The sequence below is a fragment of the Ceratotherium simum genome, chromosome 7 (assembly GCF_057802395.1).
Source record: "Ceratotherium simum simum isolate JZ-2026a chromosome 7, ASM5780239v1, whole genome shotgun sequence".
Lineage (NCBI taxonomy): Eukaryota > Metazoa > Chordata > Mammalia > Perissodactyla > Rhinocerotidae > Ceratotherium > Ceratotherium simum.
In genome coordinates this window covers 26,545,541-26,569,092 of record NC_141906.1, presented here as the reverse complement: position 1 = coordinate 26,569,092, position 23,552 = coordinate 26,545,541, and the positions used below count along the sequence as shown (strand labels likewise).

Below are 23,552 nucleotides of genomic sequence, written 5' to 3'. Positions count from 1 at the left end.
GTATATGCCAAGGAGTAGAATAGCTGGATCCTATGCTAATTCTTGATTTACCTTTTTGAAGAACTGCCAAACTGTTTTTCACAGCACTAAACCATTTTACACTCCCACCAGCAACATACAGGGGTCCCAACATCTTCAAATCCTCACATTTTTTCTTTTCTCTTTTTTTATTACAGTGATTCTAGTATGTATAAAGTGGTATCTTCCAGTGTGTATTTGATTTACGTTTTCTAATGACTTATGATGAACATCTTTTCATATGCTTCCTGGCTGTTTGTATCTTTTCTTTGGAGTAATGTCTATTAGAGCCATTTGCCTATTTTTTAACTGGGTTGTTTGATTTTTTGTTGCTGACTGTAAGAGATTTTTATACAGTCTGGTAAAAGTAAAAGATCCTTACTTTCATCAGATATATGATTACCAAGTATTTTCTCCTGTTCTAAAGTTGTCTTTTCACTTCCTTTGTAGTTTTCAGTATACAATTCTTGTACCTCCTTGGTTAATTTCTTCCTTAGCATTGTATTCCTTTCGTATTATCGTGAGGGGAATTGCTTTCTTAATTTCCTTCTTGGATTGTTCATTGCTAGTGTGTAGGCACATTGATATTTGTATATTGATTTTGTATCCTGCAACTTTTCTAAATTTTCAAAATTAATTCTAGTAGTATTTTTTTATGGATTATTTAGGACTTTCTATATAGGATCATACCATCTCTTAATAAAGATAGTTCTAATTCTTCCTTTCCACTTAAGATATGTTTTGTTTCTTTTTCTTGCTAATAGTTGTGGCTAAACTTCCAGTACAATGTTGAATAGCAGTGGTAAAAGTGAGCATCCTTTTTTTGACCTGATCTTAGGAAAAATGTTTTCAGTCTTTCACGATTGTGGATAAAATTAGCCACTGGTTTTTCATAAATGCTCTTTACCATGTTGAGAAATTTTCCCTCTACTCCTAGTTTTCTGAGTGTTTTTATCATGAGAGTGTTACATTTTTCAAATATTTTTCTGTACCAACTGAGATGACCATGGGTTTTTTCCGTCTTTGTTCTATTAATGTGGTGTATTACATTGATTTTGTTCTACTGAGCCACACTTGCATTCCTGGGGTAAATCCCACTTGGTCATGGTGTATAATCTTTTAATATGCTGATGGATTTGGTTAGTTAGTATTTTGTTGAGAAATTTTACGTCTATATTCATAAAGGATATTGGTCTAGAATTTTATTCTTGTGATACCTTTATCTGGCTTTGGTATTCTAATGCTGGCCACATAGAATGAGAATGACATATAGATCTCTGAATGAGAGAACTAATCTCCTAAGCTTTGCAGTCTGGCTTTGATATGGGTCACTTCTTCAATGCTAAGCCATGCCATGCACAACTCTGCCTTAGCTTTCACGGAGCCCACAGATCCACCAGTAATGTAAGCCTGGGCTCTCTCGTGTCTTTTCTGAGCAAGTATCCAGTCCTGGACATATATATTACATACTGTCTTCCATGATATATGCAGTGCTCCTTCTGAGCCTATATCCCCCAAGAAATGTCTTCCTCTACCTTCTCCTTTTGGGGCTTTGGAACTGTCTGCTGCTTGTCCCAACTCTTATCCCTTGCCTAGTAAGGCAGTGTTTGTATTTAAATCTTTTTGACAGGTCCCACTTCCTCCCAGAAAGTTGCTCAAGCCCAAAGGATTGGGAGCAAAGGTGATGCTCTGTGCTGGTTTCTCAGGGAACCAACAGACAGGTCAAAATGCACAACTATGGCATTTTTAGATCAAGGTCCATATTTGTCTCCTGGAACCTGTAAGCCACACCAGAAATGTTGGCCACCAATGCCATAGCCACTGCTACACTGAGGAAGATCAGCCCTGAGCTAACATTCATGCCAATCCTCCTATTTTTGCTGAGGAAGACCGGCCCTGAACTAACATCTATTGCCAATCCTCCTCCTTTTTTTCCCCTTTTTCTCCCCAAAGCCCCAATAGATAGTTGTGTGTTATAGTTGCACATCCTGCTAGTTGCTGTATGTAGGACGCCGCCTCAGCATGGCCCGACAAGCTGTGGGTCGGTCCATGCCCGGGATCCGAACCAGGGCTGCCAGTAGCGGAGCACACGTGCTTAACCTCTAAACCACCGGGCCAGCCCCAGCCCCTCGTAATTTTTGCCACATAGTGCAGGTATAATAGTAGCTATTTGTGGTTTAGTTGGCATTTTCCTGACAACTAATTAGATTGAATCAAACTTTTATATATTTATAGCACATTTGGATATTCTTTTTTAATTAATTAAAGACTTTTGGCCATTCTCTACTTGATTACCTCTATTGTTTTTTAATTAATATTTGTAAGATTTTTATATATTTTACAAGTAATCCTTTTCTATGTTATATATATTAAAATTATTTTCTGCTTCTTTGTTAGGATACTGTCGATATACTTTTGAAAAGCAGACGTCCTTATTTCAATGTAATCCAAATTACTAAACATTTAAATAAGCACTAGTGCTTTCCAAGCCTATTTAAGAAATCTTCTCTGTTTCGTGTTTATGAATATAGTCACCTTATATATTGTTTTTCTTTCATATGTAGAGGTAAAATCCATTTAGAATTGCTTTTTAGTTAAGGTGAATTAGGGTGTACTGCAGATTTTTTAAACTTTATTATAAAAATGGCACACAATTAACTGTACATATTTAAAATACACTATCTGATGAGTCTATACATATGCATGTGTCCATGAAACCATTAGCACAATCAATCTGTCACTCCCCAAAGTTTCCTTATGTGCATTTGTAATACATCCCTCCATCTACCCTAGTCTCCGGGCAACCACTTATCTACTTGCTATTGCTAAAGATCAGTTTGCATTTCCTCGAATTTATGGAAATGCAATGTACAATACATGATTACATTTTTTGTTCTAGTTTCTTTCATTTACCATAATTATTTTGAGATTCATTCATCAATAGTGCTCTCCTGTTTGTTGCTAAATAGTATTCCACTGTATGGATTTGCTACAATTTGTTTATCCATTCATTTGATCATGGATTTGAGTTCTTTACAATCTGTGGCTGTGACAACTAAAGCTGCTATGAACAAACAGTTACAAGTCTTTGGGTGGACCTATGCTTTCGTTTTTGGGGGGCAAATATGTAAGTGTAAAATGTCTGGGACAGAGGATAGACATATGTTTATGTTAGAAATTTCCAAACTGTTTTCCAAAAATTGTAACATTTTACATGACCCCAACATTTTATGAGAATTTCAGAACTTGCCAATATTTGATGAGTTTTTGTTTTTGATTTTAACTGTTTGGATGGTGCTGTAGTGGTATATTTTTGTAGTTTTAATTTGCATTTCCCGCATGACTAACAGTGTTGAATACTTTTTCTTGTGATTATTGGTATCTTTATATCTTGGTTTGAGAAACATCTGTTCAAGTCTTTTGCCTATTTCTTCATTGGGTGGCTTATCTTCTGACTGCTAAATTTTCTTGTATATATATATATTTGGGACGCAAGTTGTCTTTCTCATATATGTACGGTAAACATTTTCTAACTGTTTATGGATTGCCTTTTTATTTTCTTAATGGTATCTTTCAAAGGACAAAAGTTATATTTTTAATGAAGTGGAATTTTATCAATTCTTCCTTTCCATTTGTCTCTTTTTTTAATATCTTTGTCCAAGTTCAGAAAGATTTTTTCCTATGTTTTTACCTAGAAGTTTTATAATATTATGTTTTCAATTTAGGTCAATGAAACATTCTGAGTATATTTTTTGTGTAATATAACCTTGATAGTCATTTTCACTTTTCATACAGACACACAGTTGATAGATCATTATTTGTTGAGGAAATATTAATATATCTATTGCATTGCCTTGGCACCTTCGTTGAAAATCTTTTGTCTATATGTGGGTGGATCAATACCTAACTAGCCAGCCTGGTGGTCTGGTGGTTAAGATTTGGCACTCTCATCGTCACGGCCCGGGTTTGTTTCTGGTCAGGGAACCACACCACCCGTCTGTCAGTTGTTATACTGTAGTAGCTGTGTGTTGCTGTGATGTTGAAAGCTAGTGCACTGGTATTTCACACACCAGCATGGTGGAAGAAGAACCTGGCCACCCACTTCCAAATAACAGTGGAGCATTGTCTGATACGGCACCAGGAAGGGGAGAGGATGGCACAAAAAGACTGGTCAGGGTTCTGCTCTGTTGTACACAGCATTGCTAGGAATCAACGCAAGGGCACCACCAACAACAATGCTTAATTACCGTAATCACCACAGCTCTACAGTAAATCCTCTAAAATGGGTTTGTCAGGCCTTCCACTCTGTCCTTTCATTTAAAAAATATTTTTGTTGGGTCTTTTGCATTTCCACGTAAATTTTTGGAAGCAGCTTGTCACTATCTTCAAAAAGCCTGCTAGGATTTTCATTGAGACTGTGTTTAATTTATATAGTAATTAAGGGAGAATTCTTATCTTAACAACATTGAATCTCATAAACATGGACATTGTGTATCTCTCTTTTTAGGTCTTCTTTAGTTTCTCTTCATAGTTTTCAAATTTTCATTTTAGAAATCTTGAAACGTTTTCTTTTTTTTTTCGGTGAGGAAGATTAGCCCTGAGCTAACATCCATTACCAATCCTCCTATTTTGCTAGAGGAAGAGCATCCCTGAGCTAAAATCTGTGCCAATCTTCCTCTGTCTTATATGTGGGATGCCAACACAGCATGGCCTGATGAGTGGTGTCTATGTCCACGCCCAGGATCTGAACCCACAAAGCCCGGGCTGCAGAAGTGGGCCTACAAACTTAACCACTATGTCACAGGGCCAGCCCTGAAAGTATTTTTTTTTAATTATTCCTAATTATTTTGTGTTTTGTTACTAGTATAAATCTAATTTAAAATTTTATTTTTAAGCATTTGCTGCTACTCTATAATAAGTCAATTTATTTTTGTACTAGCGTTTTATCCTGTGAATTGCTAAATTCATTTAATAGTTCTAGTAAGTGATTTGTAGTTTCCCCTGAGTTTTCCTACATAAACAATCAGATCATGAACAAACAAGATAGTTTTATTTCTTCTCTTCTCATCTTTATATCTTTTATTTATTTTTCTTTCCATGTTGCTATGGTTTGGACTTCCCTACAATGTTGAGTAGAAGTATTAACATAGGGCATCTTTGTGTTACTTTCAATCTAATAGAAAAATTTCAGCTTAACATTATTAAGTATGAAGGTAACTGTAGGGTTTTTATGAATAAATTTCATCAGTTGAAATAAGTTGCCTATTATTCCTAGTTTTCTGATGGATTTTATTTTACATGGATGTTAAATATTTTCGTACCCTTTCTCCGCAATTATTGAAATGATCACATGACTTCTGTGCTTTATTTTGTTTACATGGTTAGTTTCATTGATTGACTTTCTTTTTGTTGTTTACCTAATGTTTAGTTGACATGTATAATTATAACAACAAACATAGCACGCTTAGATTTAGATTTAGAGGCAAACAGCGGACTGCTGAGAAGCTCAAAATGCAGCTGGTGCTGAAAGAAGAGAGGAGGCTGCGAGGACAGCAGCTCACTTCCCTGGGGCATCAGTTGCTGTGTCTGGCAGGTGGAGGAGTGGCAGCAAGCTCCATAGGTGGGTCCAGACGTCAGTTAAGAGCTTCTGTTGCCTTCTTCTTGTTTTACAGATGATGGAACTGAGGCTCAGAAGTGTTCAAGTAATCATCCGGGAGCACAAGTTGCCCAGGTTTGAGTCCTGGCTAGGAAGGGGCAGAGCTGTTTCATTCCAAAAGTTGGCTCTTGACCACCACATGCTGCTCTCATGACTTCACAGCCTTTTGTAATTTATATTTTACCTCTGGCCTTTGTTTTCTCTCAGGTAGTCAGCGGAATGTCTACACCAGCTAGCACATGATTCAAACACCAGGGAAAGGCAATTAACTATTGGTATTTATTTGATCCTGCCAGGACTTCAGAGGCTTGTGTTCTTACTTATATCCAAATCTGCCTTCACTATCTCTAGAGATGGTTTTTCAGAGCACAACACTATCCCTCCTGTCCTCTCTGCTGAACAAACCCTGCCAGTCTACTGTAATAACCTTCATATGAGTGTGAGAACCCGGTCCAGCTGATTTCCGGCAAGTTCCCAGTCAGCACCTAGATCTATTTGGCATTTTGGTTGCCTTTTGGTATCCTTTCTAGGACAAATTTTTTCCATGCTACAGATCCAGGAACATGTAAACTTTTTAAGATATAAAGAAGGCCTGTCCCAAAAGTGAGGGTACGTACACAGTCACTGAGGGTCTGTTCCACTCCCAGGTTTCAAGTCCCCTTCAACTGGGGGCTCAAGCTAATTAGATAGAGTCCAGTGTAGCAGGTAACCACCTGTAGCAACTAGGAGGTTGAGATATGTGTCACATTGACATATGCCCTGTCTATGAGGCAATGAACATTTCTAAATGAGAGACTTACTCCAAGAGGGTTGAAATGGGAGCTTGCAGGAATTGCCTTAGTTAAAGATGGACAAACAAACATCATATTCCAGGAATCAGACAGATCTGAGTTTCTGCAATGCCCTTCCATCAACTTCCTGCCTACTCCTGGGGTGTCATTTCCTCTTCTTTAAAATGGGGCTCGCAGTACCACCTGATAGACCTGTTGTGAGGAATGGGTGAGAAAACGCTCACCAAGTACTCACCGAGCATGTAGTACAGATCCTGGCTGCAAATGCGTTTCCCATATTCAGGGCCAGGTGTGAATACCCCTGGAATTAAGATCTAGAAAAACATGACTACAGGATCAAATGCTGAGAGGCAGAAATGAATGGAGCAGGAGGCCAGAATTGCTGCAGAGCTGGTTCCTCTAGCCTGAACAAGGCCTAAGTCTGGGGAGAACTGTGTGTAGGGAAGCGTGCTACGTGGGACAACAGAATCCTCTGGTGGTCTTTTACTTATTTAATCGTTTAGTTTTGTTGAGTCATAATTCAGATACTATAAAATATGTCATTTTTAAGTGTGCATAGTAGTTGTTAGTGTACTCTAGAGACTGTACAACCATCACCACTATGAAATTCCAGAATATTTTCATCATCCTAAAAAGAAACTCATCCTCATTAACAGTCACTCCCCATTACCTCCATCACTTTACCCTAGTCTTGGCAACCACTAATCCACTTTGTGTCTCTATGGATTTGCCTTTCTACAGGATTTATGTAAATAAAACAAGCAGTCTGTGGCCTTTTGCATCTGACTTCTTTTGCTTAATGTAATATTTTCAAGGTTCATCCCTGTACCAGGTATAAGCACTGCATTCCTTTGTATGACTGAGTAATAGTCCATTGCATGGATATTTTTGTTTATCTATTCATCAGTTGAGGGTCATTTGGATTATTTCTAATTTTCGGCTATCCTTAGCCATCATTAAAAAAGCATCACTAAAGGGCCCACCTGAGGTTATTTGCCATCAGTTTAAAAGAAGTCCAGTCAGCATTCTTATGTATTTTTCTTCAGTCATATTGTTTGCAGGGGAGAATATGGATACAAAGTGGATATTTTGATTCAGTCAGGTATCAGATGAAATATGACAAGAGAGGGGCAAAGGAGTTGGGTATACAGAAGGCAATCACAGTAAGATGGGATATGAATTATAAAAGGAATGAAAGACAGTGGAAGTAGGGTAAGATCAACTAATTGTATGTACCTCATCGTGTTAAAGTATTGTTGAAATCAGAATGAGAGACAGTAATCTGGTAAAAACATAAGAAAACACATTGGAACTAATAATCACCAGCTATAGAACCTCTATTACCTCTGGAAGGATGGTGGGAAATGCTGTTGAGGTTGGGTAGAAGTGTGATTCAATTATATTGATACTTCTCTCAGTAAACAACTGATGTGTAATATGGATTTTCAGTTATTATGCTTAATTTCTTCTTTGTGTATCTTTTATTATGTGATACTTTTGGCAAAAAAGAAATATGAATGTATTCTTCATGTAGTACTTAGCAAACGAGTTAATTTAACGTAGTATATGCAGTGCTTTATACTCAGAATAAAAATATCTCCTAATATGTCGTGATTTCCTTAATAAATATTTATTAATATGATTCTATGTTTTGATACCTGTGATTGGAATTTGGACAAGGCAATGACCATAAAGATATAGCCCTGTTTCTTACATTCAAAAGTACATTCCATGCATAAGCATCATATTTGTGGAATTTTTTTTAACTTAAATTAAAAGAACAGTATGTCCAACATTCATATGTATTACGTTAATTACGGTATTTCTCCTTGACAAAATATTATGACACTGATAAAGATATTTTGGATATTTTTCATAAACTGTTAAAATGACTATAATATTAAATATAAGCAATATAGCTAATATAACTATTAAAAAAATAACCAATGAAAACTACTAAAGAGCAGAGTGCCAAAAGATTAATAATATCTGACTTTGGGTAAGATTATGGGTATATTTGTCCCTCTTTTCTACATTAATTAATTTTCATAGAATAAGAAAGTAAAAGCTGAAATGTGCATGTATTTTAAATTAAACTATATATTAAAGATATTTGAGAGTATAGAAGTTCCTATGATCAAGAGGTTGTTGAAAAAGTCTATCATCTCCTTCTCTAGAAAGAACTATCTTTCTTCATCCCTTGTCTTTGTAGACAGGAAATATATCATCTGTGCATTGTCGATTTTTCCCCTTTTTCTTAGCCTTCCTACTTAAAGAGCTTACTCTACAATAAGCTCCATCCTCCCTACCACTTCCAAATACACTCTCCCTAGGATCGCTGAACTACATTTGGAAATCCTTTGAATATCCATGGGACGGTCAAGAGTAAATAAGTATAGTAAGAAGACGCTATTATCTGTTTTGTTTCCAATTTTCTTTCCTGAAAAAACAAGGGATAAAGCTGGCCAATTTGCTCAGAAAAGGAACGGAGTTCAATGCTATGCGCTCCCCACTTTGAGTTACATTTCTCTGTCATTCATGTGAGAACAAGAGGAATCCCAATCTCTGATGCTGTGAGAGACACGATTGCACTGCTGCCTGAGAAGATGCTTCAACACTGCCGTCTGCTGGCGGAACTAGATATATCAGGTCCCCTGGGAATTAAGAGGGTAGTCCTAAGAAGTGGTAGCTGCTCCTTGGGCCCTAAACCTCCTTTTTTGCCCTAGGGAATAAAAAAAATCTCTCAGGATTTATAAGAGGCTGATGAAGTTTGGTCAGTAGGGAAAATTATGTTAGAAAACACAAATCTTCCACAGCTGGGACCAGAAAACAGCAACCTTCTCCTGTGCCAGTCACTTCCCACAGCTGTTTCTGCATACTGAGTAAGTGTGTACTTAGAAATGTGAACCAGGTCAAATTGAGATTAAATTATATATCTCGAAGTACAAACAGAAGTACAACAAATGCATGTAGACTCCAGGAACAAAATTCACAATAACAAAAGTAAAGAATGTAAATATATTTTTCATAGCGTCTGACTTGGAAGTTTTAGGAACTACAATTCAAGAAAAGTCATGACAAACTGGAGACCTGCTTTGGAAGACTGAGAGGTTAAGGGCAGTTAGCAGCATGCTGGTGGAGAAGCTGGGTAGACCTGAAGATGTTTCACTTGAAGGAGAGAGGATCATGAGAGATTCGAATCTTTGTGCTGTTCTTTCTGAAAATATACAGTTCAAAAGCGGGGACAGTGGTTACAGGGCATGTGTTGCTTCAGTATAAGGAGGTATTTCTGAGAGTGAGAGTTGTACAGTAATTAGACAGACAGGCGTGGAAAGTCATCAACATACATATAATCAGCTGCCAGGAACCTATACTAAAGAATCCTATTTTGGGGGTGTGATTTGTAGAATAATCTCCAAAACATTCCAAATTTAAAATTTTTGAGCAGAAACTAAGATTGTTGGGGACCAGGGAAGAACACAGAGTAATATTTGGAAGTGATGACTTGATTCATGGAGAAATGTTTTGGAATGCTTAGGACAACAACTGGTTGTTGTTGGTAGATCAGCTTGATTAAGACTTAATCACTTAGGCAACCTCTCTGCTGTCACTTTAAAAAACTATTCATTGAAGTACACTCTTATTGGCCCTAAAACTGAACTTCAGTGACTGGAAAGTGTGAAGTGATCCCAGGAACAATCTGTGTGTTGCAATGAGAATTTTGTTTTGGAGCCTTCTCTTTCTGTCTCTGCTGCCCCCCAAGACACTTCCACCTGAATGTACCTATGTGTTGTATCAATTATTCTCCACAGACTGTCTTGGACGATTCTCAAAGAGACCTATTCTCTCATATTTGTCTTGTGTCAGCTTTTGTGAAAGATAAAAATTAGAACTTTCTACTTCCCTTCAGCAGTAAGTAGCGCTGATTTCTATATAAGGAGTATGTCTGCCAACACTGCCTGCCTATGGAGACCTAGGTTCCCAGCCTCATTCACTAAACCTTACCTCTTCCCACTTGAGCATCTTCCTCAGTGCTCTCCTGGTGAAACACCCAAGGTCTTTCTCCTCCTACACCAGGTATGCTTTAATCTTTTTAGTTTTTATTATCTAATAATTTCACACTGTCCTTACTCTCTGATGAGTGGAAAGAGACTGTCTGAGTAGTGGGTGCTTATCTAACTGGAGAATTTGTATATAAGACTTGTTTCCTGAATCAGAATTGCCATGGTAATATACAAAACTATGCAACTGCTGTTGTCTGTCTGGATGAAGTCTGGGTCCTAAAGCAATGTCATATTGGAAAATTCCTTGGTGAGAAGGAAGTTCAAGGTGAGGGGAGGTCATTTTATTAGTGGAGTCATAACCCTAGAAAGGGGCCTTCTACTGACATTTTATCAAAGAAGTGTTGGTGTGTTTTGGAGAAATATCCAGCCCTGCTAAAGTTAATGGAAGGTAAAGACAAAAGAGAAAGTGGGGAGGAGAGAAAAATGAGTACAGTAGATTTTGGTGTTTCTGTGTCTAAAGTATCATTCCAATGACTTGTCTCTTTTTTTTTTTTTTTTTTTTTTCTGATTTCCTTGACTAGATTTGAAGAAGAAAGAAAAGAGGGAGTGGGCGAGGAAGGAGAACACCACTAAGCAGCCTGATCATGTGGACCCCTTCACAGGCATGGTGTCCAGTTGCTCCCTTTGCACACTGTGGATATCACTGAGGGTGGGTGGATGATTTTGCTAAAGTGTATACTGTTGAACCTTTCTGTGGGTCTCCATATTGTCATTTTCTCCTTCATTTAAAAAAATGATAAGTAAGCTGATGAAGTTGATTCCCCTATTTCTGTCATTCAATAATTGTGCGACTGAATGAGAATAGGGTATATTAGAGCACAGAAGATCAAAATCTTGCAGACTTGCTTGCTTGCTAAGAAGGCCCCTGAACTGCCATGTTTATTACAAGTGGCATTGTGTTCATGCCCTCTGTGCTGATCTTTATTGGGATCCCTGGCCTGGAAACTGTACAGTGTTGGATTGGGATTCCATTCTGTGCTATGTACATCATTGCTTTGATAGGAAATTCCTATCTCTTTGATAGGAAATTTTGATCATCATCAAATCTGAACCCAGTCTCCATGAGCCTATGTATATCTTCCTGGCCATGTTGGGAGCCACAGACATTGTACTTAGCACCAGCATTGTCCCCCAGATGCTTGGAATATTTTGGCTACACTTGCCAGAGATCTATTTTGATGTTTGCCACTTTCAGATGTGGCTTATCCACACATTTCAGGGTATTGAATCAGGAGTCCTGCTGGCCATGGCTCTGGACCGCTGTATAGCAATCTGTTATCCTCTGAGGCATGCTACCATATTCACTCGACAACTATTCACTCATGTTGGAGTTGGGGTGACATTGTGGCCTGCCATTCTGGTAATTCCCTGTCTATTGCTCATTAAGTTCCATCTGAAACTTTACCGAACAAGGTTAATATCCTACACTTACTGTGAACACAAGGCCCTTGTGAAGCTTGCCACCGAAGATGTTTACATCAATAAATTCTATGGTCTCCTTGGAGATTTCATTGTTGGTGGCCTTGACTTCATTTTGATCACCCTCTCCTATATACAAATATTTATTACTGTCTTTCACCTGCCCCAGAAAGAGGCACGTCTTAAGGCATTTAATACTTGTATTCCCCACATATGTGTCTTCTTCCAATTCTATCTCCTTGCTTTTTTCTCCATTTTTACTCACAGATCCGGATCTTATATCCCATCATATATACATATCGCTTTGTCCAACCTTTATCTACTGGTTCCACCTTTCCTCAACCCCTTTGTCTATGGGGTAATGACCAAGCACATCCGAGATAAGGTAGTAAAAATGTTCTATTCCAAAGACCAGGCTTGACATTTGATGGAAATACCTCCCTCTATGGATTTAATGGCTCATCTATTGAGCATATGTGTTCTGAATGTTCCATCAATGGTTTGGAGTATCATCATGCTTGATGAATAACTTAATAAACATATAAATGATTGCATTAAAAAAATTCCACAGGTTATTGACCTTAAGTCAGAAGGCTGTTAGAAGAAATTAAGAAAAATAGAAGAGCAAATAAGGTACTGAAAGACTAAATGCTTAGCTATAGGAAGAGTCAGAACACATGACTCTCGTCATCACCTCAGGCCAGGTCTGGGTGGAATTGACAAATGTAGAGATCTTTCTGCAGATCATAGTAAAATATAATACTTACATTGATTCCTTTGTACTCAGAGCACCAAGATCAACCTCCTTTATGTATTATACAAGTCCCTCTACATTGTTTCTCCAATTATTCTAAAATCTTCTTTAATGATTACTTTGTCTCATTAAAATGAACCCCCTGAATATGCCTTCTTGTTAAATATAATCTGAACTTTATCTGAAATGAATGTCTATAAATATCCCCTTCATCTTTGTTTTTTTTTTGAGGAAGATCAGCCCCGAGCTAACATCCATGCTAATCCTCCTCTTTTTGCTGAGGAAGACCAGCTCTGTGCTAACATCTATTGCCAATCCTCCTCCTTTTTTTTCCCCAAAACCCTAGTAGATAGTTGTATGCCATAGTTGCACAGCCCTCTACTTGCTGTATGTGGGACGTGGCCTCAGCATGGTTGGAGAAGCGGTGCGTCAGTGCGTGCCCAGAATCTGAACCCGGGCCACCAGTAGCAGAGTGCGCCCACTTAACCGCTAAGCCATGGGGCCGGCCCTATCCCCTTCTTCTTGAAGCCTGTCCCTATTAAGTAATTCATGCTATAATCAAATTGGTGAGTCCCATGACATAAAATATGTTTGCTCCAAAAATCTAGGACTAGGTTGTAAAATACTATGCTTAATTTTTTATGTTCTTAAGTGTTCTTTTAGTTTCTTCATTTGTATACAAAGCAATTTGAGAAAAGCTCTGTTTTTTTTTTTTTTTTTAATGAATGTGAAGGCACGTTTTAGACTTATTGTAGGCAATATTTTTTCTAAAGGTTTGTTCAATCATTTTCTTGATTTAACAAACAATAATGCTTTGACGTTGGAGGGATGGAGATCTAAGAAACTTGGACAGGAATTCTGGAGGCTAGAATCCTCAATGTATTGGTTTCCCAAGGTTTTTAATTTTTTTTTAACATAAAACAAAATTCATTTTGTCTTGCATTAAGATGCATGTATACCAACAATAATATTTCATAGAGTAACTTCATTTTGCAAGCCCATTATAAATGAGGGAAAATATTCAAATTTTTGCCAAGAATGTTTGATAGCAAAACCAGATTCCAATATAGTAGGAAAATAATCATTGAAGATGTTAGTTATGTGCATGAGTTCTGCAGTTAAAATGAGCTTGGCTCAAAATTTTATTTTTCCACATCCTAACTATATGCATTGGAAAACAATTTATTTTCACAAATTTAGCTGCCTAATGTCTAGATATGGAAGAATAACTTATATCTCATTGGGAACTATAGATAGTGATTCTCATAGTGTACATGATATAATGGATATGTTTAAGTAATGCCCTTCACATGGGGCTTGGTAACTGGTAAGGACTCAATAGAGATTATTATGGTCATCATCGTCATCATCATCATCATCATCATCATCATCATCATGAAAACCCTCATCACTGCTGTTGTACTTGAGTAGAAATATTGTGCCACTATGATTTAAATAGTTTATTAATGTCACCCTAAAATGCAATTTAAAAATATAAATTTAAGGTTTTTTTCATGTCCCAGTCTATGATCACTTTTTGTTGACCTGTACTTGTTGAATGAAGTATTATTTATATATCTGTATCTGTATATAGATACATATATATTTGTTTGTGTAGAGTCAAGTTTGTTCATTTTATTTGATTTTATCATTTATAACCTTACATTTGCTTGATTGTCTTTTCAGCTTTTGATAGAAGTGTGTTAATACGTCCCACCTTGAATGTGGATCAGTCTGTTTCTTCTGTTAGAGCTGCTGATTCTTTGATTTGTGTATTTTTAAGCAATGAGAGTTAGACACTTCCATTTATTGACCACACCAAGATTTCAAGTTAATACGTCTTCCTAGTTGCTTGAACTTTTTATCATGGTGAAATATTTCTCTTTCTCTAGTGGCGCATGCTGCCTTATAGTCTCAGTTTTGTTATTTTCTAGTAATCTTTCTACTGGCTCACTAATCCTGTCTTCTCTATAATTCTGTTTTCCTGAATTATTAGGTTTAGTTATTGTAGTTTTATAATGTCCACCTGATTCATTCTATCTCTCTCTCTCTACTTTTATTTTAATTTTTAGCATATTCTATTTCTCTGGTGAAATCTCTTTCATTTTTCTATATTTATGTATGTATGTATTTAATTCCCATCTGTTCCTTTATTTCTTGAATATGTTAAACTTCATTACTTGAAAATCTTTGACTGCTGATTATAATAAATACAAGAAATATAGGTGGGTCTGTTTCTGTTGATTGTTTTTCTCCTCATTTTTGAACTCATGTTCCTGTCTCTTGCCATGCCTAGTAATTTCTGATTGAGTGTCAGACACTCTGTATAAAATATTATGAAGCCCAGAGGAAGTTATATTTTCCTCCAGTGATAGTTCACCTCTTGCTCTGTGATAAGCCCTGTCAGGATTTATCAACTTAATCTAATCAAGGATTTAGCTGAGTTGGCGTTTATTCTACCACTTTATTGGCCAGTGGCAGTCTTGCATCTAAGGCTTTGCCTGCTAGGGTTTTCAACTGTGAGCTAGGTGTACAGTTCACACCCTGGACTCTGAGCCTTGCCTGTCAAGGAAGGCAAGACAGCCAAAAACTCCTTCTTTATTTTTGAATTGCTTACTTTTTTGGCTTCCCTTTCCATGCAGTTTCAGAGTTTAGCAGATGTGTAAAAACTAGCCCATTGTCAGCCTTAGGTCTGGGTTCCTCCTCTCTCACCTGGAGTGAGATCCTTATATTGCCTACTTTGTTCTTTCACACCCTGCCAGAATTCCACGTCTCTGTTTTTCTGACCCTCAGAATTAGTTTCCCACCAGGAAAATTTTTCTTCTTGGCCTCTTGCCTCATCCCCAGAAGTAGCAGATGGCTCTCGGCAAATGTGGCTTCAGAGAGTCAGCTTTGTCTCTCCTCTGAAATCCTCCTTTCTGTCTTATTGCTTCAGAATGTCTTTGATGCTTTTAACTTCTTTTTTTATGGTCTTTATTTACTTGTTCATTGGGTGAACTCTTGTATCTAGTTTCTCCTTTCTGTTCCTCTTGACTGAATTATAATTAAATTTTATACATGAAACACTTTTTATTTACCTTATTTTTGCCTTTTTAATACATTTCTTGTTATGTTTAGATAACTGCCCATCACAAATTTTATATATGGCCTCTAATATATATGAAATTGTGATGCCTATGTTTATGAAAAATCAATTAACAAGTTAAAATTATGCTATATCCCATGAAAAGTTTATACAATGCTCTCCTTTGAATAAGTAGAAATTTATTTAAATTGAAACAATGCCATTTATTGTATAAAACCCAAACAATTTAAAATACTTCTTCTTCTGTTCTCTCTCCGTGCTCCCTCATTAGAGTTTAACTGATATGTGTGATATTCAGGTTTTTTTATATCTGAATATATGTAGAATTATTTTAAATAAAAATGAGATCGTATCATGAATATCGTTCTATAGCAGTTTTTCAGCTACTGATAAAATAATACAGACAGCTCTCTAAATTACAACTTTTGGACTTTTTTCATTTTTAAAATGCCCATGACATTGAATATTATAGAATTAACATAATTCAATTAATTTTTTCTCTAAATAGACATTTGTTCGGACATATCAATGATGTAATAAACATTTGTGTGTGTGTGTGTATATATATATCTTTTATAGCTGTGCTGTATATGCGTATACGTATATTTATATATATATACATTCCATTTTCATTATTTGCTACAGTTGTGTTCTGTGAAGTCACTGCAAACACTGTATTAGTAAATTCTGAACCATTTATCCTCTGGAGAAATACAGCATTAAGTTTCTTTGAGCCTCTGGTCACATTTTCATCAGTCAATTAATACATAACATTTGTGTGTGTGTGTTTCTGTTTAAAGACACATTTTGATATATATTAAACACCTTTAATTTATATTTCTTACAAATAGTGAATTACATGCAGTGTTTCATTATAATAAAACACTAGCTGAGAGGAGTTTAACATTTTCCTGACCCTGAGTCATGTGTCTGTAAATTTCTTCGAATTTCACCCTCACAGCAGTGCTGTCCACTACACTTTATTTAATCGATCATCATCTCATGTATCCACAAATTTTGCCACTTTTCCATTGCTTCATCACACACTGTAGATGTTACTTTAGCACTTATTGGGGCAGCCTCATACCCGGGTTGGGAAATTTCCTCTTCCTTTTTCTAGATGCACAGTAGTTTTGATTTCTTAACACTGAACTCACAGACAACAATGCTGTAACTCTAGACTAAAGGAAGCTTATCTAACACATGTATTTTCTCCATAAGGCACATCACAACCTTGTGTTTAGGAACACTAGACAGCACTCCAACATTATGCTTGGTGGCCATTTTAAACAGTGAAATCACCAACAAAAAGCACAAAAGTGAGAAAAACATAGCATTAAATAGATGGCAAAAGAGGATACTCACTTATAGTGTAAGAGCTGAAACAAGAAAGCAGAATGTCACCTTGTCCAACCTCAGCTGAGAGCATGTGTGTTGTGCAACTCAAATTTTTTGCTGCTCTGTGCATGTCACTAAGGATAGTGAAAGTATCATGGGTATTGATTTGGGGTTTCCAAAAACATTTTAACAAGTAGGTGAATTCACGAATACGGAATCTGAGAATAATGAGGATCAACTATATATACATATAAATGTATACATAAATACAAATACACATATATAGATATATATCCAAACATATACACATAATGAATTAAAGCTAATTTCTAGTTATAAGTTTTCACTTGAGTTATAACTTAATGAAAATAAGGTATGAATGTGTAAACACAGCATTTTGTCTCCGACTTTCATAAATCACTTTTCTTCAAAATCTTTCCTTTTTGCTATCCTTCACTTGGTTTCTTTTCAATCCAACGTGTCTTCTAGTCAGTTTTTAGAATAAAGAAATTGAGCGGACACCTTATAATATGAGATTTTATAGAAGCTTGACTATTAGAAAATTTCTTCTTTTCTTAGAAATATTTATGGAAGATAAAAAACTCAACTTACACAAAATTTAAAGTTCCCAGAATCCATTTTACTGTTGTGTAAAATGGAGACAATAATATCCCTTGGCTAACTCAGAGAGTTATTCATACTTCTAAATCTGACTTATAATACCCATAAAGCATTTTGTTTAACGAAAACCTTAATGTATATAGGGACTATTTCTATTATCATCATTAATCAAGATCACAGTTGAATGTGAAGGTTGCTTCCTGCCCCTATTTCTCAAATTCCCCAAGCAAAGAGGAGGAATACATTATGTAATTCTTCACTGTAACTAGAACAGGTTAATTACCAATGATTTGCAAATAGGATCTTTAGGAAATGGGCTACAAGGAGAAGAATGGGACTGACAGGGGAGAAAGGCATCCTGAAATAAAGAAATGCCATTACAGGGAGCTCTAAAGGCAGGAAACAATCAAGGGAATGTTATCTGACAGGGCGGAGCTGTTTAGGCAGTCTGAGCTGTAGGGATGTGCATGGAGGGCGAATGGTGACAGTTCTGAAAGGCAAGAATCACAAATATAAACTCAGAGTCTTTGAATTCAAAAGAAAAACCAATCATAGTTTTCTAATTACAAAGCATTAAAAGACAAACTAAAAGATAACAACTCAAACTTTAATTCCCGAAATTGAATATTTTTATATTCTTTAGAATATTGTTGATGAAACTTTATATGCTTGAAGGTGAATGTGTGACAATTTGCTTCCTCTAGTCTAAGTAACTTACAACAGTAAGGCTATACTGATAACTCTGCTTGTCCAGCCACGGCTAGTACATAACCATGAGTAAATGACAATATTCAAAGAAAGAAAAAAAATCTTAAGACTGATACCACGGTTTATCTTAACTTTTTTTTTAACTGGGAGAGAAGTCAATATTATTTTAAAAAGCAAGAACCAAAAGAATTTACACCTGCATTTGATGATTGAGTTGAATTCCCTAATTTTATCTATGAGGAGGATAAGACTTAGAAATGGAACATGTGCTCAAAAGTTTCTCAAAACCACAATTTTATTACTAGTTTAACTACTAATGTGTCACTTAATATCTTTGTGTCTCAACATCCTCTTAAAAATGAAGGGACTGATGAAACCGTCTTAAAATTCCACGTATGCTGATACCAAGATGAGAGTCAATTGACAAGTCTCATGAGCATCCTAAATTATTCTGTATTCATTACAATGTACAAATGTATGTATTTGGGGTGTGGGGTAGGATATGAAGAGATGTGATAGCTGATTCAGTGTCATTGTTCACCAAAGCTTTTGCGTTAAGCTATGTAATCTAATCTACCAATATCATACGTTCTATTAGATGAAACAGGATCAGGTCTCCAGACAGTTTTGTTCAATTATAGGTAGAAAAGATATGAATGATCTCAAGAGAGTCAACTTGTGACACATGATAGTAATATGTAAAAGCTGCTTGTCTCATACATAGCAAATGCACACATGTAACAGTGACATGCAAAAATGAAATCACACTCAACTAGAATTCAAACAGTATGGATGGTACTAAAAATTTAGTAATTATCCAGGCAAATGCTCATTGGCACACTATGGAATGTAATTCACTTTAGTTAGCATGCTTAATTTTAACATAAGGAAATAAGATCAGTAATGCTTTCTCTGCCTATTTTTCTGGCTTTGGAAAACTAAATTAGGAAATGACTATAAATATGCCTTTAACCTCTTAAGTATCATATATCCATTTATTATTACTGCTACAAATCATTACTAGTCATTCCTCTCGCAAATACTACCCTCCCTTCCCTAAAACATATTAAACTTCTAATACTCAGTTTTGTTTGGTGAACCATCTCTGGATCCTGCTACGGATTTGTTGGGTCTTGACGCTGTAGATGATGGGGTTCATCAAAGGTGGGAAAAGAATATAGATGTTGCCCATGAGGACATGGACCACAGGAGACAGGTGCTTCCCAAAGCGATGCACCATAGTCAGTCCAATGATTGGGATATAGAAAACCAAGACTGCGCAGATGTGGGAGACACAAGTCTGCAAGGCCTTGAGTCTCTCCTCCCGGGATGCAATAGTCAAGACTGAGTGCAAGATCAAGATGTAGGAGATGAGAATCAGCACTGAATCCAACAACAGTGTGCAGATCACTAGGGCTAAGGCATAGAAGCTGTTGAAGCGGATGTCAGAGCAGGCTAGGCGGAGTAGATCCTGATGCAGGCAGAAAGAGTGGGAGAGAATGTGGGGACGGCAGTAATGGAAGAACTTTAGGCGGACAATGGGAGCAGTAATGAACAGGAAACTCCTCCCTAAAATGGCCATACCAATGCTGATGATTCTGGTATTGATGAGAATGGATGTATATCTCAGAGAATAGCAAATTGCAGTAAAGCGATCAAAGGCCATGGCAAGAAGGACTCCAGACTCCATGCACGATAGACCATGAACAAAGAAGGTTTGAGCAATGCAGGCATCCAGACTAATCTCCTGGCTGAGCCCGCACAGGAGTCCCAGCACCGTGTGCACTGTGGACAGCCCCATGCACAGGTCAGTGAGGGCCAGCATGGCCAGGAAGTAGAACATGGGCTCAGAGTGGATCACATGGAGCACTAGGCAGTTCCCTGAGAGGATCATAGTGTAGATACAAGAGAAGGGGATGGAGAGCCAGGGGTATTCCCATTCCAGGCCAGGGAAACCTGTAAGGAGAAAAATGTAGTTACTGATTTTGGAATCAGGTAGAACAGACATGGATCTATAAAGACAGAAACCTCTAAAGGAAAAATGTATGTAACAGTTGATTAAGATTCATATGTATTTTCTACTGACAATGTAAAGTCAGAAATAACAGATATAAGAACAATTAGATTAGTACAATAGCTCCTTAGATGTAAGACCAGTGTTTGTATTTTTTCAGAAGCTGAATTTGCTCTAAAATAGCGACTAAATTAATTTTACATGTAAATTAACTACATATGAAACCTCCTTGTTATTAGATCATTGGCTTCATCAAGAGAATCAGTTCCACGTCCACAATGTCACCATCACTTTCCACCTCAGTGCTTCATATTACAGATAGCTCAGAAAAATGGTTTTGGGCATATGAAGGTATAATAATGAAGTTTAAGGATACAAACTATAAAAAGAAAACACATTCAGGTTGTTCACATTTAAAGGCTGGTGAAATAACTTGAAAATCACTGTTGTAGGGTACAAGATTAACCTCTGCCTATTACATAAGATACTAAATCATTTATAGAAGTTATTTATCAGTCACATTGTCCATTCTAACATCTATATTTCAGGGACTTGAAGCACAATTGTCACTCACAGCAGACATATTCTTGCCAATCATGAAAATGGATCTGGCTCTTCTTTCTTTTGTGACAACGGCATTGAAATTCTAGGAGAAGCAAGATTTATGCAGGTGCAAGAAGTATAGGAGTCATTGGGGTAAATCCTGGATCCTGGGAGATGCTCAGAGTAAGTGATGCAATATATAGGGCCTCTGCTCCTTTGGGAGAATGAGGGAAAACCCATGGGCAATGTCTGGATAGCAGACTTGCCACTCCACCAAGTTTTGAATATTCTCAGAAGTGCAAGTTTATAAAAATAATTTTTTCATTCTGGAAGTTTTCGAAATGAGCATTGAACAGAGAGATCTGGAAACCTCAGACTGGTCTTTACATTTTATTTGAATGGCAGCAGATATATCTTATGTAAAACAGGATACTGTTACTAACATAAGGTTTCATTTTATTTTCCTTCATTTAGCTATAAGTTATCCTTCTCTTTTTTGAACTCATGGATTAAGTATTCAAAAGATTTTATGTGTTGGCAAATATAAGCATTGTTTATAAGTCATATATTTTTGTGATAAAGTTGACAACATTATTATTGCTGAGCATTTTTAGCATTTAGTGTGTGCTAGGAATCTTAGCATTATATAATTCTCATAATTAGAGTATTTTTGTTATCTAAGTTAATTGCTAGAATTATTTGAGGATCATATCTTTTATTTTAATAGGTAGTGGAGCATAGAGATAAATAATGTGCTTATAAAGTCTGATCTTCTGAATTGGAAACCCTTTTCCAACACTTCTGAGTTCTGTGTCTTTGGGCAAGACAATGTATCAGTTTTCTCTTCCAAAATGGGGAGAATAATACTACCTATTTCATAAGATTGTCCTGACAATTACATTAGATGAATATGTAAAGCATTTAGAATAGTGAAAGACACAGAGAAAACACTTCATAAAAGTAAATTGCTAGCATTTCCATTTTAGAGATGAAGAAACTGAGATTAGAATTGCACTATTTAATAAGGTATCCATGAACCACGAGGGCCTATTGAGTACTTGAACTGTTGCAAGTCTAAGTTGAGCTGTTATATAAGTGTAAGTACATACTGGATTAAAGACTTAGTGTGGAAAAAATGATTTAAAATAGCTCTTCAATAAAGTTTATATTGACCACATGTTGACATAATATTTTAGACATAGTAGATTAAATACAATATTAAAATTAGTTTCACCTGATTTTTTTTTATTAGAACATTGAAAACTACATTGTGTCTCACATTGTATTTCTATGGGATAACACGATTTACAGATATGTATCTGGAAAGTTTCCCAAGACTGTACAGCTAAAATAGATTTAATATTGTTCCAAACATTTTTATGTGTCCTTTGTCCCTAACTGCACATTCTCTCTACCTTAGAAATAGAGAAAGGAAGGAAATAACAAAGATCGGAGCAGAAATAAATAAAATAGAGATGAGAAAAACAATAGAAAAGATCAATGAAACTAAGAGTTGTTTTTATAAAAAAGATAAACAAAATTGACAAAACTTTAGCTAGACAAACTAAGAAAAAAGAGAGAGGACATAAATAAATAAAATCAGAAAGGAAAGAGGAGACATTACAACTGATACCATAGAAATACAAAGAATCATGAGAGACTACTATGAACAATTATAGACCAACAAACTGGATAACCTAGAAAATGAATAAACTCATAGAAATATACAGCCTACCAAAACTGACTCATGAAAAACAGAAAATCTGAATAGACCAATAATGAGTAAGGGGATTGAATCAATAATTCAAAACCTCCCAACACAGAAAATCTCAGAACCAGTTGATTTGACTGGTGAATTGTAACAAACATTTACTAAAGAAGATTTAACATCAATCTTCAAACTCTTCAAAACAACTGAAGTACTAGGAATACTCTCAAACTCGATTTACAAGGCCAGCCTTACCCTGATATCAAAGCCAGATAACAACACTAAAAGAAAAAAAAATTACAGACCAATATTCCTGATGAATATAAATGTAAAACTTCTCAACAAAATATTAGCATACTTAATTAAACAGCCCATTAAATGATCAAATGGGATTTATCCCTGGGAAGCAAGAATGGCTCATCATATGCAAATCAATCAATGTGACACACCACATTAATAAAATAAAAGATAAAAATCATATGATCATTTCAGTAGATGCAGAAAAAGCATCTGACAAAATACAATATATTTTCATGATTAAAAAAACCCTCAAGAAATTGAGTATTGAAGGAACATAGCTCAACACAATAAAAGCTATATCTGATGAAGTGACAGCCAACATGATACTGAAAGGTGAGAGGTTGAAAGCTTTTCTTTCAACATCAGAAACAAAACAAGTGTGCCCACTCTCATCATGCCTATTCACATAGCACTGGAAATCCTAGCCAGAGCAATCAGGCAAGAAAAAGGAAAAAAAGCATCCAAATAGGAAAGGAAGAAGTAAAATTGTCTTTGTTTTCATATTATATCATTTTATGTATAGAGAACCCTAA

At 36.2% G+C, this 23,552-nt stretch overlaps 2 protein-coding genes across 2 annotated transcripts; one reads left to right on the top strand and one right to left on the bottom strand.

Moving 5' to 3' along the window:
• The first annotated feature begins 11,404 nt into the window (after positions 1 to 11,404).
• Positions 11,405 to 12,369, top strand: LOC101388087 (olfactory receptor 52A5-like). The gene is given in 2 exon segments (XM_014790167.2): positions 11,405 to 11,557; positions 11,560 to 12,369. Coding segments are annotated over 2 exon segments (963 nt in total).
• A 7,166-nt stretch (positions 12,370 to 19,535) lies between these two features.
• On the bottom strand, positions 19,536 to 20,462 carry LOC147916616 (olfactory receptor 51V1-like). Its single transcript, XM_087434001.1, has one exon. The coding sequence runs from the start codon at positions 20,460 to 20,462 to the stop codon at positions 19,536 to 19,538; it is 927 nt and encodes a 308-aa protein (XP_087290127.1).
• Positions 20,463 to 23,552: the final 3,090 nt, after the last annotated feature.

Coding starts and splice junctions, on each gene's coding strand:
- LOC147916616 (XM_087434001.1), bottom strand. CDS start 20,462: ATGTCTGTTCTACCTGATTCCAAAATCAGTAACTACATTTTTCTCCTT.